At 37.8% G+C, this 17,583-nt stretch overlaps 2 protein-coding genes across 6 annotated transcripts in view; both read right to left on the reverse strand.

Moving 5' to 3' along the window:
- LOC111070374 overlaps positions 1-12,426 on the reverse strand; it is a 38,077-nt gene extending 25,651 nt beyond the window's left edge. For 2 of the 5 annotated variants that reach the window (XM_041596347.1, XM_041596348.1), the window contains exons 1-2: positions 9,144-10,027; positions 6,920-7,256 (exon numbers count right to left, since the gene is read on the reverse strand). In XM_041596347.1, coding sequence (XP_041452281.1) covers positions 6,920-6,992 — 73 coding nt within the window. In that variant the 5' untranslated portion in view covers positions 6,993-7,256; positions 9,144-10,027. Of the gene's footprint in view, positions 1-6,919; positions 7,492-9,143; positions 10,030-12,349 lie in introns of those variants that run through there. The other 3 variants (XM_022360847.2, XM_022360849.2, XM_022360848.2) reach the window with 3 other exon arrangements.
- A 3,127-nt stretch (positions 12,427-15,553) lies between these two features.
- Positions 15,554-16,699, reverse strand: LOC111081826 (ubiquitin-conjugating enzyme E2 4-like). The gene is made up of 2 exons (XM_022377975.2): positions 16,589-16,699; positions 15,554-16,524 (listed from the first exon to the last, which is right to left on the reverse strand). The coding sequence occupies exon 2, from the start codon at positions 16,519-16,521 to the stop codon at positions 15,766-15,768; it is 756 nt and encodes a 251-aa protein (XP_022233667.1). The 5' UTR covers positions 16,522-16,524; positions 16,589-16,699; the 3' UTR covers positions 15,554-15,765.
- Between the last annotated feature and the right edge of the window lie 884 nt (positions 16,700-17,583).

Genomic DNA, 17,583 nt, shown 5'->3' on the forward strand with positions numbered 1-17,583 from the left:
GGTGCCCGCTAATAAAAGAGCAATGATGCCAACGCAGCAGCAGCAATTCTAGATAAAAGCGTTAAAATACAACTTTGTTTTTGCTTTGAAATGCCTCCTACACTATACCATTTATTTTTTTCTTTGTATTCTGCTTGTTCTTGCTGTCTTGCCGCCTCCTTCCTGCTGCTGCTGCTCCTTGCCCACTTCCCACAAATACCCACTCATTCCGAGTACAGTAAATTAGCATGGAATGGAATGGGAATAACAATGCAACGGCAGTAAAAGGTGCACAGACGCATATTCACAGACTTCCTACAGCGGCGGTTAATGGAATAGTACCTCAAATACTTATTATTAATCTATAGAAGCATTCAAGCAAACAAATCAAATACTGCAAAAAAAAATCAAAATATATTTTACAACAACAAAAAAAACCAGGCCTGGAGGACACGAATTTTGTAAACAAGAAACTTGGCCAAATTGAGCTGAAATAATCGACACTGGAAATTTTTTATGTTTTAATACTGTAGTGTTTAATACACATTTTATGCGACACTATACATTTTAGTGCCACATTCAGTGCTTAAACCCGTTTCTAGGTCACTACTTAGTCTAGTTTTTATATGGGCATTTGTTGCATTTTCCGTAACTCGAGCTGAATGAATGGCAAAACTTGTTGTGAATACAAATTCTATAATGAATTATTTCCCAATAAAACACAAAATGTATCTATAAATCAACACGAAAGATTTGAACATGCATTTAGTCGAATTTTCAACTGAAAATCCGCAAGATTTCAATTGAGTTTAAATTTTACCCTGAAACGTGTTCAGAGAGTTTGAATTTTGAGTCGCTAAAATTCACCTTTTTTATACCCGTACCCGAAGAGTTAAGGGGTATATTAGATTTGTGGTCGAAGTGGATGTATGTAACGCAGAGAAGGAAACGTTTCCGACCCAATAAAGTATATACATATATGTATTCTTGATCAGCATCAATACCCCAGTCGATATAGCCATGTCTGCCTGTCCGTCCGTCTCGATGAGCGCCTAGATCTCAGAGAATATAAGAGCTAGGGCAACCAAGTTTTGTTTTCAGACTCATGTGATATCACTCTGTTGCAGGTGTATTTCAAAACTTCAATGGTTATGATTTTTGTTTTTTAAACTAAAATGAAAAATTTATCATTATTCTGATACTTTTAATTTTGTTCCTATCAATTTGCCTGCATTCATACCTAGCTACATTCTACGGTATGATTTAAAAATAATATAGCAAATAAATCGAACGAAGGCCTCAACATCAGATATTCTTAAACTTTATAATTAAATTGAATAGTATTGTATTTCCTTATTACTGTTAATTTTTGTATAAAAAATGTTTTGAGTGCATTATGGAACTATGTTAATGCTAACATTTTGACCCCAGTTGTATGTATGGCCCTGTTAAAAAACAACCATTATCTGGTACGTACCGGAAACACAAGGCAACCTCTATATTGAAGAAGAAAACCAAGAACAACAAGAGAAGAGTAGAGAAGAGAAGGAGAGGAGGACAACAGTACAAAATGTGCTGCAGGCATTGAAAGAGAGAGATAGAGAGAAAAGGCCAGAGAGTTGTGCTGCTGCTGCTGCAATCGCAATGGCCCCAGACAATGTGAAATCAGAACGGGAGAGGGCGAAGAGGAAGGAAGCCAATGCCACGCCCCGCCTCCCCGCTCCGCCCACACTATAGAAAAATGAAACAGGCAGCGGCAGCAGCAGCAGCAGCAGAAAGCCTTTCTTTCATTCAATATGACGCCTTTCTCCCTGTCCATCCTCCTCCCCACTCTGTCGTCTCTCTCAGGAATACAATCCAACCTGAACCGTACCCCAAACCCAATCCCAAACGGAGAACTCAAGCACCAACGCCATGCAACGACGACATTGAAAGGGAAATTACATTTCATGTTTATTGTCTTAATAAAAATAATGTTTCTCTCAAAAAGACAGAGGCGGGAACAGAGAAGACACCGCAAAACACACACCATCCATCCCCATCCCCACACATTGCACCACACAAATCATCTCTCAGATTCAATGCAAAATGCAGATAGATATCCCAAGACAATCTGAGGAGAAAAATCTCTGTGTTTCTATGCAATATGTATGTATTTTTGTAGCCAAATGCAACAACAAACCATCGGAAAATCTCTGATCTCTCCAAACAAAAACAGCTTTGAATTATGGTTTAGCAGCACACAGTTCAAGGGGTTAAAACGTAATCCTCTTGAGTTGTAGTTGTGGAGAAGGGAGTTAGTGGGTGTGCGGGTGAGGTGATTTATTGTATGCCTAGACAAATGTCTGTCATAAGTTTTTTTTTTAGTAAACAGAATGGAATTATTTATAATTGTTTTTCTGCCACAGGAGAATAACTTATGGGAAGGTTTCTCTACTCTGTAATATAGTAATGAGATCAAGGACTATACAAATCTATGTCTATAAATATCAACAGAGCTAGCTTGCCAGATATGATCCTTATAGACTCTTATGTCATAATTGTTATAGCTTCTACTCTGCCTTATCCATCGAAATTTCCCTTTAAATTATTGCTTATTATATTTAACATTATCTTCAATGATACAACTTGAAATACCTGTTCTTTTTTCTGGAATCACTATTTAATTCAATAGTTTGCTTTGTTATATATTTATAAAAAATTTCCAAATTTTCATAATTAATGTTAAAATTAAATGAAAACATTTCTATTGGTATACATTTTGAAATCGAAGTGCAAAAAAAAAAATTTCAGATATTTTTTCTCTGAGTGTAAAACTAGATTATTTATGAGATGTCCGCACGGCATATATCCCACAAATTACACAGAGGGAAAAAAACTCATCGATGATACTATAGGATTATCTTTAACTTCAATTCTGAGACTCCCAGGTTCAAGTTTCGTGATGTACATACATACATATGTACAAGAAACTACTACTAGAAATTGAACCCTAAAGAGATTTCCCTTTATCAGGTGTTTCAACTGCCTTTGTCCCACACTGTGACGACGGCACAGGTTACGCTTTATTTTACTTTGCCTTTTGTTTGCGTTGGCTGCGCGTCCTGTCCTCTTTTTGGCTCTCTTTTGGGTGAGCCAAAATTTAAATATTTGACATTTATTAATGTAATGAAAATGTCATTAAATAAACATGCCAAAATGAAACTGGTTAGCCGAATGTACACACCACACATTCACACAGCAGCAAATAAGGGAAGAAAAAACGAAATGAAAAAAAAAAAAACCAGTCGTGACGCTTGGAGTTGCGGCAAACGTATAGCGACACTATGATACCTGGTACGCATTATTTTGTATATCTATACGCATATCGAAAAATTATCTGCATTGCTCCAGCCTTAATTATAATGAAAAGCCAGGTGTTCGAATAGCCAACCGACAGGTTGTGTTCTGGATATATTAATGATCCGATTTCAAAGAGGTTCTGCTATCAAGCAGACATAATATGAATTAATATACTATATTATTTGATTTATTTTTATTATTTATTTAATTATATTATTTAAATAAAATTGTACTTTCTATATAATTTATTTTATTTTATATTTATATCATATATATTTTGTGATAATATCCATGACTATGTATGTACATACATACATATATCAAAAGATTTCTTTTGTTTCATTTCCTGAAACAATCTCTGCCTGCTACTACAAAAATTTAATACACCCGACTATACTCTTTGAGTTCCGGTGGTAAAAACACTTGCCAGTCGAGAAATTTCACCAGCTGAGTGAGTAGCACAGAACACTCCAAGCAAAACCCATACGTGACAAGACACCTCGCACCATTTCGCTTTCGGCAACATAAACACCTGGACAACACGTGGTTTTCTCTCAGTTCTTTCAGAAAAATTGGCTTTGAAGTAGCATTTTGCCTGTGCTTTATATTGGCTTTACCACCACCGAAACGAACCCAAACATTTCAAAAGTGATTCATATGGTGCAAACATATGAATGTACCCTCCTACACTCGTATGTACATCTGTCTGTCTTTCTTCCTCGATATTCCCTTGGAGGATGAGCTTTTTCTGGTCTATGATTTCTTTAATGTATTCCATTGGATAGCTCTTTTATTTCCAGCCTATTGTTTATTGTATATTTACGCAAACAATTTTAGAAATCATTAAAGAAAATGGTGCAAAAAAAAACAAATTTTCATGTTTTTTAAGTTCAGGTATTTTTTTTAAGCACAGGTTTTTCTAATTAAAATTTTGTTGTAAGTTTATTTCAAGTTTTTTTTTTCATTTATTTAATATTTGATTTCTTTATAATTTATTTTATTTATGGTTACCTTTATTTGTTATTTATGTATGTATGTATATTATTTTTTATTTATTACGATTATTACATAATAGATACATACATAGATTTGTATTTTTTTTCATTCCTGAAATTTATTTCTCTAATTGTTTAAACTACGAATTTAATCTCTGATAAATCAATAAGTGTATGAAAACTATTTAAGGAAAGTAAAAGTCTTGGTACATTAATCTCGAAACCATCGATGTGTTTTCAGTAGTACCACATCCATTGATCCCAACCAACTGCTGCATTGGAAAATTAAATGAATGATTGATTGATTCAATGAATCTCCATCAGGAAAATCCAAATAAAGATAAATATTGTACATATGCATAAAACCTTACATAATTATTTATTCCTTCCGTTTCTTATATGGAAGAACCTGTCTGTCCCCTCATACATACATACATACATACAGATATGTAGCTCGAATACCCCCAATCAAATGTGAATAAAATCATGAATATGATAGAAAGAAAAACAACAACAACAAAACTCAATTAATACACCTTGAATGTGAAAATAGCTGCATACGGGGGCATGGGGCATGCTAAATAATGTACACGAAAAAAGGAATAAACATGAAGAAAATCAAAATTCATGAACATACGTAAATTTTTTGGTCAGAAAGACAGACGGAATGAACAGTACGTATAGATATAGATATATGTATGTAGATGGAATAAAATAGCATGGCTAAGGTAAATGGATAGTATGCATAGAATAATAAATAGATGGATGGAATAGAGCCCCAATGGCATTATAGAATAGACCCCGAGCGAGGTACGACGTAGAGGGAGATCCATTCCAAAAATTAATGTAAACAAAATGCAGTCTCGTCCAACGGTTCGTATCAGCGGGGTAAATCGTTTCGTTTCGGTTCCGATAGGTTCGGGATAGAGAAGTTAATATAAACAAATCGGCCGGGGGCAAAAAGCCATTATTGGACCGCATGTAAAATTGCTTGAAAGCTAAACAAAAATTTTAAACAGAATGAACTTGATACTGGGTTCTTCTTCTTCTGCTCAGACTAGTCTCTTCTGCTGCTGCTCTTCTGTTCTTTCTTTTTTCTTTCATTTTCCTTTGGCAATTGTGTGGAAAATTGAAAATCAAATGAACAAGGGCAAGAGAGAGAATGAGAAAAAAGGAAAAACTATACTATGTGGAGGAATGCTTGCAAGTCCAACAATATAAACTATAAAAGGCAACAGCGAAAATATATCGAAGAAACACCAACCAGTCCCCCGTTTGTTTGCTTGACAAAGGTCCAAAAAAAATGTAGAGATTGGTAGAAGAGACCTCGGACAGCAGTCGTCGAAGTCGGGAAGAGAGGGGGGAGAGCTTGCAATATAAAATGAGAAAAACATAAAGCCAAGCTGAAGGAAAATTGTACGAGTATACTTCCACTATGTACCTCTAGTTCTCTTCTAGAGGTGTGTCCGTGTCTTTAAAACACACTGTTGCAATTTCTTTTTAACAATCAATTTCCATTTCCTAAAAAAAATCGATTTATTAACTTATTTTAAGCGCTATTATTTTTATTTAATTGATATCACCGACAGAGCGAGGTGCTGCTCAACTTAATCAATACGGTTCAATGACTTTTTAGACCCATCATCAAACCGTTAACATCAGGGCCGGATTTGGTGCTTTGAAGGCCCTACGGACGCTAAGGACGACGAAGAAACGTAGGACCCTAATTATTTTCCGAATAATAGGTGGCATTTTTTCCGTTAACTCTTTCCCCAATTTAGTGGTAACGAATAAAATTATTAAAATAAAGAATGTTATAAATAGTTTAAGTCAATTACAATTTATTGAAATTAATTGTTCTATTGTTTGGTAGCCCCGCCTGCCATTCTCCAAAATTCGCCCCTGGTAGACATGAATCAACATTTTTATGGAGTGGGTTCTACTTAGAGGTGTACCCAGAGATGTATCATCGATTAAAATGTACTTCGGTTGAGTCGACCCAAGCTCTCTCTTCTCTTGAATTCAACTCTCAAGATGTTTATTTTTTCTGGTTTTTTTTAAAGTTACTTAACAATAAATAAAAAGAAAAACGCTCTTCGCAAATAATTATATAATCCACATTTATAGAAATTCATTCGATTAAAAATCGATTCGTGTCACGCAACTATCGCCGGGCCATCTCTAATTTCGATAATGTACGTTTTCTGTTATTGTTGGTATAGAGTGTTAGGTTAGGTGGGAAAAAGGGGCTGGAGCAGAGGGCAAGCTCTCCCTCAATTAGAGGGCGGATAGGGTGTTAGGGCAGGGCCTGGTTGGGGGTGTCTTATATATGTATATGTATATGGTATAACCGCATACAATCTGTTTGTATTTATTTCTCTTTTTGGTTTTCTATTTTTCTTCTTATTGTGTTTTGTTTTGGGTTCTCTTGTGTGTTGTGTTTTTCAATTTCTTGGGGGTATTACAGCTGCATTTTCCATGTTTTTCTTTTAAGGGGTTTTCTGAAGGTAGGGGGCCTTATGGAGGACAACTTACATATAGGTTAAAAAGGTGGGAGAAGGGTATGTATGCTTTTTTTCCATTGTTGTTGTTATAGTACTTACCAAGTGATTGAGCATAAATCGCTAAAAATATCGAGAGGAATGAAAGAGCGCTAGCCAAGAATTTTGCCTCCATCTTTGGTATTGATCCGTTTTGGTTGTTGTTTGTTGTTGAATTTTCTTGGTGTTTGTTAAAGTTGTTGTTGTAATTGCTGCTGCTACTGCTGTTGTAGTTTTCGGTGTGGGTGTTGTTGTTGTGGATTTTATTATTCGTTATTTCTTTGTCAATTGCATTGATTATAATTTTTTGTGAAATTACTTCTTATTTTCTTTTTTAATTAATTAATTCATTTGTAGATGTGGGTGTTGTGTTTTTTTTTTGTACTTTAATCTTAACTTACTAAATCATTATGGTAAATATTAATTTATGAATTAGTTGTTTATATTTATACGATTATTTTTAGATTGATACTTAGTTGATGCGATTGATGTTGCTGTTTGTTGTTGTTGTTTGTTGGTTTTTTGTCTCCTTTTTGTGTTTTGTTTTTTCAATTCGAAATTTGTTTCCTATTTTAATATTTAATCAGCTATTCCTTCCAGCTCTTTTAATTTGAATTTGTTCTTACTTTTTTAGCCTATGTATTTTCGCAAAATAAAATAAAAACACATTTTTGTATTTTTTGTATTTTTCTTTCTTTTTGTTGCGTGTGTTTGGTTCGGTTTTAATTTTATGCTTTTGCGAAAAAAAAAGAAAAAAACACAAAAATTAGTGAGCGAAAGAGAAGGGAAAACTTTTTCAAAGTACATAAATTTTCACATAAATAAAGGAAAGTAGAAGAGAAATGAAAGCACGCAAAGCGCACAGAGAGGGAGGGAATGCGTGGGGCGGCGCAATCAGATATAAACGCAATTCAAGGATGCGACGACAGCCAAGTCGGCTAAAGACAGGCACAGCGCCAAAGGAGGAGACAAGAACCGAAAAGCGAACAAAAAAGAAACACCCGACTATGGGATAGCCCCGCTACTCTAAGGAAATTATCGAACTATGCAGGAAAAGATATTATACATATGTATGTCATTAATAATTCTTCATAAGTCTGGCTAAAATAGGTCTGATCGGTATGAAATAAGTTTATATAATTGGGAGATTTTTGAGAATCAAAGGATTTCCTTAATTTACAGGACTATATATAATTCTTTTTGCTTTCCACAAAATAACATTTTTATTTCCTTTGCGAGTAACGGGGTATCAGAAAAGCCAAAAACCGAAAGCCGCACGAACAACATTTAACATTCAACTAAATATAATTTTATAATATTTGCGTTTTTGTGTTTTTTTCAATTTCTATATTTTTTCCACCCAACGCCACCCCCTCCCGCATTTAGCATGTCTTTCGTCAACGTCGTGCTGCACACGTGCTTGGCCACACACTTGGATGGTGGTGGGCGGCGACGGGTGGAAGAGGGGTTGCAGCTTGCTAATTTGATGTTAACTTTTCTTCTCAGCTTTATTAACCATTTCCACGCACAGGCCACGAAAAGCTCACACCCAGACACGCACACACGAATACACACACACCTCTACACATATGTACGTACGAAAACGAGGTATACCCGAACGAATATTCTGTCTCAAGTCCAAGAATTCTCAAATGATTTTTTTTTCGGTTTGATTTTTTGTTTTGTTTTTTTTTTTGCAGCCAAAAACCGAAAAACCAAATTATGGCACGTTGACGACGAAAATACTATTTTCTGGCTAGACACAAAAACGTAACAGGCCAGAGTGGGAGAGAGCAAGAGAGAGGAGAAAGAAAGAGAGAAAACGTAACACACAAAAAGAGCAAATAATTATGATTTTTACTCAAGGAGCGCAACAATTTGTAGTTTTTTTTAGAAACACTTTTTTTTGTATTTAGAAGCAATCTTTGGTATTTAGAGAAAATGTCTGGTTTTCTATATATTTTTGTTGTTGTATTTATAGTGATTGGTAGGGGGGCTTTTTTTAGGTAGGAAGATTGTCTATTTTTTTTTATTTAAGTGCAAGTCTTTTTTGTATTTAGAAGAACATTTTTTTTTTTAAATTTAATTTAATTTTGTTCTGTTTAGCAGTAGAAACGTTTTTTTGATTTTTTTACTGTGAATATTTATGCTTTTATTTTTTTATTCAGAGGGAAATCCTTAGTTTCTTGCTGTATTTATCTTCAATCTCTTTTAGTGGTTTTAAGGACGATTTCTTTATTTTTTATTTTATTGTCGATTGGTACTTAATCAAAAAACCGCAACATACTATTCAAAACAGTTACACTACTAAAAGGGCCCAAAACTATGGCCAGGCAGCGCGGCAAAACGGACACACGGTGGAAGCAGAGATGAACGAACGAACGAACGGAACGGAACGAGCGAGCGAACGCAACGGATTGGAGCAACGGAATGAATGCCGCACATGACCAGGCGTGAGAGAGTAGCCTCCTCGCAGCGCTGCTGCTTCTGACCAAACGCGGCCGCTGCGACAGCGATTGCTCTGTGTGTGTGCGAGTGTGTGTTCTGGTGAGTGAGTAAGTGGATTGTACTTGAGAGCCTTATCTTAATAGTTGGGGCGGCCTGTTATCTTGACCAGCCCCGATTAGGGATTGTTACACAAAATGGCGAAACCCAGTCAAATATCAGTAATTCCTTGCTGTTCTCCTGCATTACAAAGGTGATACACAATTATATGATGTGGTTTTTCAGTGCTATGCTTATGAAATAGTCGATCAATCTGAGGAGCAAAATATTTATCCAAAAAGCACTACCACTTGGAAAGTACTCTATCCACTTTATCAGTAGAAGATTTCAGTAAACATGATACAAGCAATTCAATGGATAGATCATTCGTTAAACATTCCAGTTAGATTTTGCTGTTCCGCCGCATGACATGACGCCTGCGGGATACTGATAACGGCAGCTCAGCTTGGATCACAGTTATCTCTAGCCTAAAGTTTCGTATTGCGGCTGAAAACTACAGCAGAGGCGGGTGGACAAACAATCAGAAACAGATAGAGCCTCGTCCGAACCACTTTTTGTTTGTCCCGAGACGACGTGCTGGGCAGCAGCAGAAGGCAGTGACAAGAATCATATCACGTTAAGATAAAGCACGCCTCAATGCAGTACTTTATACAAATACTAATTATGTCCGCGACGGATCCACGTCGCCGTCCAAAAACTGACCAGTGCTTCGACGTGTAAGCAGTTTCAAGCAGTTCTGTTTGGTTTATACAAGTTTTCTTGTTGAGCAGGGAACTTAGCTAATTCAGTATCGCTAGCGGAACAAAAGGCGAACAGCCAGAATACACACAAAGCCGTCGTCAACTATAAATATTTATTTTTACAAATTTTGCGAGAAACATATAAAATTTTGCGGCAGCCCATCAGCTGTTTTCCGTAATGCTGAAGAGAGAGTGAGAGAGCGGAGAGGATTCGGCGGCATTACATGTTATCGATCGAACAATACTATCGATTTGCTTTCCAGCTGCTTCGAGGTCAATCGAATGGAAGTGGGCTTGTGTTGAACACATTTCTAGGAAAGTTTCTTTTCTTTTCGCCGTTCTTTATTGGCAAACTTGGAGCATAAACACTTTGGAGACAAATTGCTTTTAACCGCAGCTAAGCAGCATAACGTCATCGTCAGCCATGACTCAGTTTATTTGCTCTCTTTCTGACACTCACAACCCACTAACACACAGAAAGAGTGTTTGCTGCCGACGATGCTCTGCCTGGGCTGACAGATAGAACGTGGGAGAGAGGAGTCACTCGGATCTGGAGCCTGAACAAATATTAATAAGTGAGAATTTAAATGAATTAAACTTATTTAATTGGTTTAATTAAAAGGCTTAGTATATGTAGCTCGTATGGTGTTCGAAACAGCAATCAAATTTACGCATCCCCGGAGCAGGGGAGGGAGGCCATCCCAATCCCAACCCATTTCAATTGCCCCAGGCTCCCTGCCGCTGCGGCACTGGGCCAATAAAAGTTCATTCAAATGACTTTATAGTGCACAAGTGTATGTGTGTGTTTGGTCATTGATGTTAAGTACAGTAAAACCAGGCTCTCTTGAACCATGATAATCTTGATTTTGAAATATTTGCTGAAACCCAAAGGTATGCAATGTAATTTTCCGTACAACGGGGATAGAAAATATCATTTCTCAATGGTTTATAGTAAACAAAACCTGTTCAAAGCCTCTATCTAGCTGTCATTATTCACTGTATTGATGTTGATGTTGGTGTGTCATGGCGCAGGCTGGATGACGTGATTGTCGTTGTCTCTCCTCTGCGCCCGCATATGATTAAAATGTGGAAAACAAGATAAAACTCGCTGGAGCAAAAGGAGCACTGCCTCTGCCGCTGCTCTGTGGTTGTTGATAGGCTTTAGCAGTGGGTCAGCAGGGGGGAAGTGGAAGAAATGGGGGGCAGCAAAATATACGCATGACACTCCTTGCCACCGCACACTCACACACACCAACACCATCGCAGGCACGCGACACATGTACGCGAGGTCACTCACACAGGCGCACCCACCCGCACTATTCCACCGCTCCTTTTCACTCCACCCACTGCCCCATGCCCCATCAACCACTCCGCCACACAAGCATGGCAAATATTATTAGTTTATTTTCCAAATTTAATGGTCAACAATTCATCGATTTGTACATCATACATCACTTATACATATATTTATGTACATATGCATACTGGGAAGCACAAGCAATTTGTATTTTCGCGAAAATAAGTAACGCGTTTTCTTTCGCCCGCTCGCTGCCTGGCTGGCTAGCGGTACTTAGCGGGGGCCGCTTTTCCTCCTCTTCTCCATTCTTCTTCTCTTTCTTTATTTCTCTTTTTTACCAGGCGATGACGACAGCGTGCGCGGCGGCGCTTTTTTTTTGCCTTCAATAACATTTACACTTTGCACTATTTATGTAATAGTTTTTCAATCGGTGGCGCGGTGTTTCATCTCAATTTGATTTGGGGTGGGGACTGGCAGGGGGGCGGGCACTGGCTGCATACTTGAGGTACGGAATTATGTACATTTTTTCACATTTTTCCGTCGAGATGATTTTTCTTTTGTGTTTTACTACCAAAGAGAACAAACTACCAGCACACACACACGCACGCAATCACGCACACACATACTCGAACGAGGCACGCACAAAACACACATGAACACACACACTCTTCTTCTCAATGACGAAATTCTTCGCACAGCGTTGACAACTCTAGGTTCGGTTCTAGCTCTCCAAGCTCCCTCTTGCCATACAAGAGTATGCGTACAAGTACGTAGATGTGTGTGTGCGAGAGTACTGTGGTGCTTTTCGTCATTTTTGCGTTGGGCAACCAAGCACCTTCGATTTCTTGACAATTTTTCACATGTTCACCGCTTGTTAATATACACACATCCACCGCTGATGCACTGGCATTTGATTAAACCACTTAATTTTGCACATTTTTTGGAAATTACCTAGCACACAAAACACAAAAATTCGATTTTTTCCTCGCTGATATTTTCACGCGAATGACCTTACATCACACGCATACAATACACACACACACATACAACTAAATCGCTGGTGTAACCAGCGCCGGGTTAGGCCCACAATACCCAAAAGCCTTTTAGAAATATACCAGATTGGCGCAAAAATATCAATATCGTTATGTTGTTTTGTCGATATACATTTGTCGTCTCAATAATGTTTTTTACCCATGTCATCTCAGATGAAAATCAAATCAGCTGATAAAAGATAAAATGTCCGCAGAACAAAACAAGCAAAATCTTTATTTATTGTTTGCTTATTGCATTTTAATGAGCAATGATTGATTAAAATGATCTGCCGGAGTCACACTACATCTTCCTTGTGTCGGGGCGTGGAAATTTAACCGTCAGAGCATACTGATGACCACAAAGAACATTCATTCAATCTTTTCAGCTCTTTTCAAATTTCTCAAATAGATGAATTTGTATACTATTTGCAGCAGCAACAGCAGGCGACGAGTAGCCATTCTCCCCGCCAATAAGAAATTTATACATAATTCCAATCAGATTTTTCTTTTATTCCATAATTATTACAAAATTCCATACCTAAGTACCGCTCAACTTGCCGTTATCAACGTACTTATCAATGAGGCAGGATTACCAAACAAATGGCAATTTATAGAGATTCGGGGCGTTAAATACTTACTTATGTCTCGTTTGAAACTTACTTCTTTCTAGCTTAAATGTATTCCAATCTACTGTTAAGATATGTACTTACAAACGTAATTTTAGGTGTCAACTTACGAGGTCTCTCCTCCTTCAATCGACCCTAACTTACGAATACTTTCAGTGGATTCTCAAGAGATTTTCAACCACTATATCACCATTTTGTTTGTGGCTTAAATATATACTTACAGGGAATAGTTGTTTATTACGTTGGTTTTTTTCTCGATTTTCTCTTTTTATATTCGTAATTTTATTGCTTAACATCAATAATTTAATGTTAAGTTAAAACTAACATTGTAAAAGAAAGTTTTAACATTTACTTTCTTCGCTATAAAATGTTATAAAATATAAAATGTCTGTCCCTTTCTGTAAACATTTATAGCATTCCCAAGACCGTGGTAATTTCCATTTTACATGAAATTACAAAAATTACTTTGGCAACATGTTTTCGCAACCTTTCAGTATTTAACATAGCTATGTAGTTCACATGTAGCAAGTGTGTAAGTGAAGTTTGTAAGTTTGTAAACAATTTATTGATGAATTTAATAAAATTATGTTGTTTAGGGCTGAGAGGGCTAACTAGCTGGTAATATTAAACCGAATATCAAAATCAAGGAATGTCACCTTTTTGTTGCAACATGGCTTCTTTAGTTTGTTAGTTTTATTGAATTGCGACTTGATTGCGATGCCACGCAAGTGCAATATCCTGATGCCAGAAGTGCAACACGAAGTCGTGGAGCCTGAAGAGGTTTTCAGCCTTGATACTACCTGATCCCGATGTCTGGCAGGCGTATATATGTACATAGATGCAGGATGAAGCGTGGAGCTCGAGATGCATTCAACAAGCCTTTCAGCAAGACCGCCAGCGATGTCACCATATCCGCAGCTTCGAGCGTCATTGTCGTTCCGAAGGATTCCAAGACGATCGGACGAATAACAAAAAATCTGGCTATTTATATCTTTCTATTTGCTCCACCTGGGTTTTCTTCAATTCGTTGCGGATTGGTCGGCAATATCTTTTCCTTAGAATTCGATATTATTTCCCTATAATTATATATTTTGAAATGGCAGCCGTGGTATAAGTACCTCACAAAATTGTCCCTATATACATATGTAGTTTAGTAGATTGTTTTTAAAATGGGTATATTCCCGCAAAAATGAGAAGTACTGCAGGTACCAACAATCGCCTGTTATGTGCTTGGTCGAGTGGAAATCCACAGTACAGCAAAAGAGGTGGTGCAGAAGGTAATTTATAATGCCGATAACAAATTTTTTAATGCAGTAGTTGCTGATGTGTGCCGTGCACACTGGTACGCCTAGCGAAAGCCGAAACGCGATTTCCCGTCCTATGGGATTATCGCCATGAGTCAGAATTAATCATGAATAAATATAATCATAATGATATAATTCTAAATTAATTAAATCACAGTCTTCAAGGCGGATTGGACGAAAACACTTTCGCATTGCTTGCAAGCGGGAGTTGAGTACGATGAAGGTGTTGATAAAAAGAAAATTTAATTCAATTAAAACCTATTCAGTTTTGAATTCTGTAAAAACTACACTTTGGAGCTGTGCGGCGCCACCATGAAGAAGGTTGTCAGGGATCTAGTCGAAGAACTGATCCAAACGCATTCCGAAGTTTTGTTCAGAGTTCAAGCTTATTTGTGAGTGAATATGAATTGGGGCCCGGAAAATGCAGTGGATTAGTTCTATTAGGTACACCACTCAAAAAAAGCCCGCATGGAGCGGTACGAACATTCGGGCAACGAGACGTAAGCCCGCGAGGAGCCACAAAGTCCCTCCTTTTTAGTCAGTAGTGCAGCCCGAAGGCTGCGTGCTATCAAAGGCTATACAATACAAAGATGTTGCACGAGGAGTAAATGTAGATGTGTAATCTTCATTTTATAAGTAGAATATACATGTTAGATGAAGATGACAGATGTAGCAAACAAATGTAAAATGTATAATTTTTTAACATTCTACATAAATTATAATATACTAGCAGACCTGCGCGCTTCACTGCTTACTAAATGCATTTAATGCTTAGGAATTCATCGAAATTAAGCAATGATAAAAACAAAATCTATCATAAAATGTTCTGTTCTACGGAATGGCACAAAATGGAACAAAATAGGCGTTCAAACACACACTTTTGTACCAAAATTAAGATTTTTTTGATAAATTTTTAATTTTTGAGGAACCTATTTATAGAAAAGTACAAGTTTGTGTAAACCATGCGACATTCTCTGGCTATCATTTAAAAAAAACAGCATGCAATTTGGTGCACGCGTTGCGGAGATAGCCGCTTACACACAGATTTTTTCCTACAAATTTATAGTATAGAATAATTATATTCTCGTTTTGTATATTTTACAACCATTATCGGGAATAGTATGCCCAAAACTACCCCCAGAAGAGAATAGATATTACAGCATACATATGTACATGTGGGAATGGGGTATATGAGGGAATAGCAGAGCCCAGCTGATGGCAAAGTATGTACACTGATAGGTGAGGGACATAAGCCAAAGACGCAGCGCTGCACTCTCGATAACACGCTCTTTCGGTAGATCGTCGAATAAAGAGAGTCACGTTTTGTGTTGGAGCCGTTAATGCGAACCGTATAATCTTAATTACGAAATACTATGTAACCTATATATTAATCAAACTTGCGAAATTTAAAATGCCTCGGGAGTGGCGTAACGTGTGGTCCACTCCCTGGCGATTTGGTCGTGTTGCGCTCGGTCCGCCTTGTACATGTTGGCCACGGATATAGCTAAGGGGTCGTCAGGGTTGGGATCGGCTAGCAGCGACCTGATCGATAGGAGCACTTTTTCCACTGTGAGGACCGGCGTCCAATTATCCGATAGTATATCCAGGCATAGATAGCCGTCACCACAGACGTTGCAGTGGTAAATTGGAGTTAGAAATTTTACATCAGGCGGGGCAAGCGGGTAGTTCTCTGGGAATAATAAGTCCAAGTGAAAGTGTCCTCCCTCATAGGGCGTGTCAGAAGGGCCAAGAATGGTGGCCAACCAGTGGTGAGTATTGTCCCCAACGAACTCCACCTGGCAACCGTCCGCTGGATTGAGCATCATTTCGGTCATTTCGCGGCTAAGACGGATTCCGCTGGCAGGAAAACTAGACCTGGATAGGGGCTGTTGCTCCTGACCCTGTGCCCCGTTCTGTGTCCTACTACTTCGCCTGCCCTGGGGTAGAGTCTGTGAAACTGTGGCGATATTTTGCACGTCAGTATTGAATGCAGTCTCTCTTCGAAGTATTTGTAGAACTTCAGGGGCAGCACGCTGTGCAGCAGCACGGGCAGAGCGCGCAGCACGGGTAGCACGACGGGTAGAAGGACGCTGTGCAGCGGTACGGGTGCGAGTATCATCAGCACGCTGATCCCTTATGCGAGCGCTTCGTCGCTGTGGCATGATCTGGAAGATTGTAAGAAGTTCAGAAACACTTAACACTTTCCAAGGTAAGAACATCATTGCTAACCTCAGGTTTTTTTCAGTTCAGAGTTTGGAAAGTTTCGAATTGATTGTAAATTTTCCAGATCGTTCTATACTGTGTGACTCGTTGAGTGTAAGTGAGGAAAAACCCTTATCACAAATAATTACAATAGCACAACCTACTTTGACTCACATACTTATATAATAAATATTCAGAGTAACAGAAAAGGTTTGTCAGTTTGTTTATCCACATAAAAAAAGTTGGCCAAAAGAGCCTTATAATTCCGCAATCTGCTTGTAGAAAAGCAACAATATTAGCTGGAGCAGATCAGCTTCCAGTTTCCAACCGATATATGCTACTCACTGTGATTCAGGCGTATGACCTGTTTCAACATGAGTTTCCGGAGAGACATATTTCTAGAACCAAGTTCCACGAAAACCGTCCAATATCAGTTGAGCTGACTGAAAAAATACCTAATTTCATGTGCGTGTGTCAATATCACGAAAACATTGTTAAGATAGTTCCTACGTTTCCATCAAACTTTGATAAGTTTTTAAAGGAAACTTGCTGTAATGTTGACAGTGAAATCTGTATGACCAGCGAGTGTGAAAAATGTGTGATTAACATTGTAGATATTGTACCATTGCTGTATGTTAATCGCATGGACAAAACTGCCACTTGGAAGCTTTGGAGAATGGTAAACAACAGGATGGTACTATGCAAAACCGAAGGATCGGTAAGAGAATTAATGTATGAGCTTAACGTTAAACAATTGCGCCAAGTCCTATAGCATTGTAAGTGATGAGCTGTCGCACAATAAAAATTCTGTTTAATTTAATTAATTTAAAAAATCAGATAGCTGCATTCTTTCCATAGAGAAAATATATTTTCTGATGGCTGTGGAAGTCAATTTAAAAATAAGTCAATTTTGAGAAACATTCCACAATTCGTAAGAGAATTTGATGTGAGTTGTTTTGAATGGAATTTTTTCGCTACTTCTCATGGAAAAGGAGCGGTGGATGGTGTTTGGCGCAGTTGTT

The sequence above is a fragment of the Drosophila obscura genome, unplaced genomic scaffold (genome assembly GCF_018151105.1).
Source record: "Drosophila obscura isolate BZ-5 IFL unplaced genomic scaffold, ASM1815110v1 contig_14, whole genome shotgun sequence".
Classification (NCBI taxonomy): domain Eukaryota; kingdom Metazoa; phylum Arthropoda; class Insecta; order Diptera; family Drosophilidae; genus Drosophila; species Drosophila obscura.

Excerpts from the sequence above, each read along its gene's own strand:
- LOC111081826 (XM_022377975.2), bottom strand. The coding sequence starts at position 16,521 with ATGCCACAGCGACGAAGCGCTCGCATAAGGGATCAGCGTGCTGATGAT.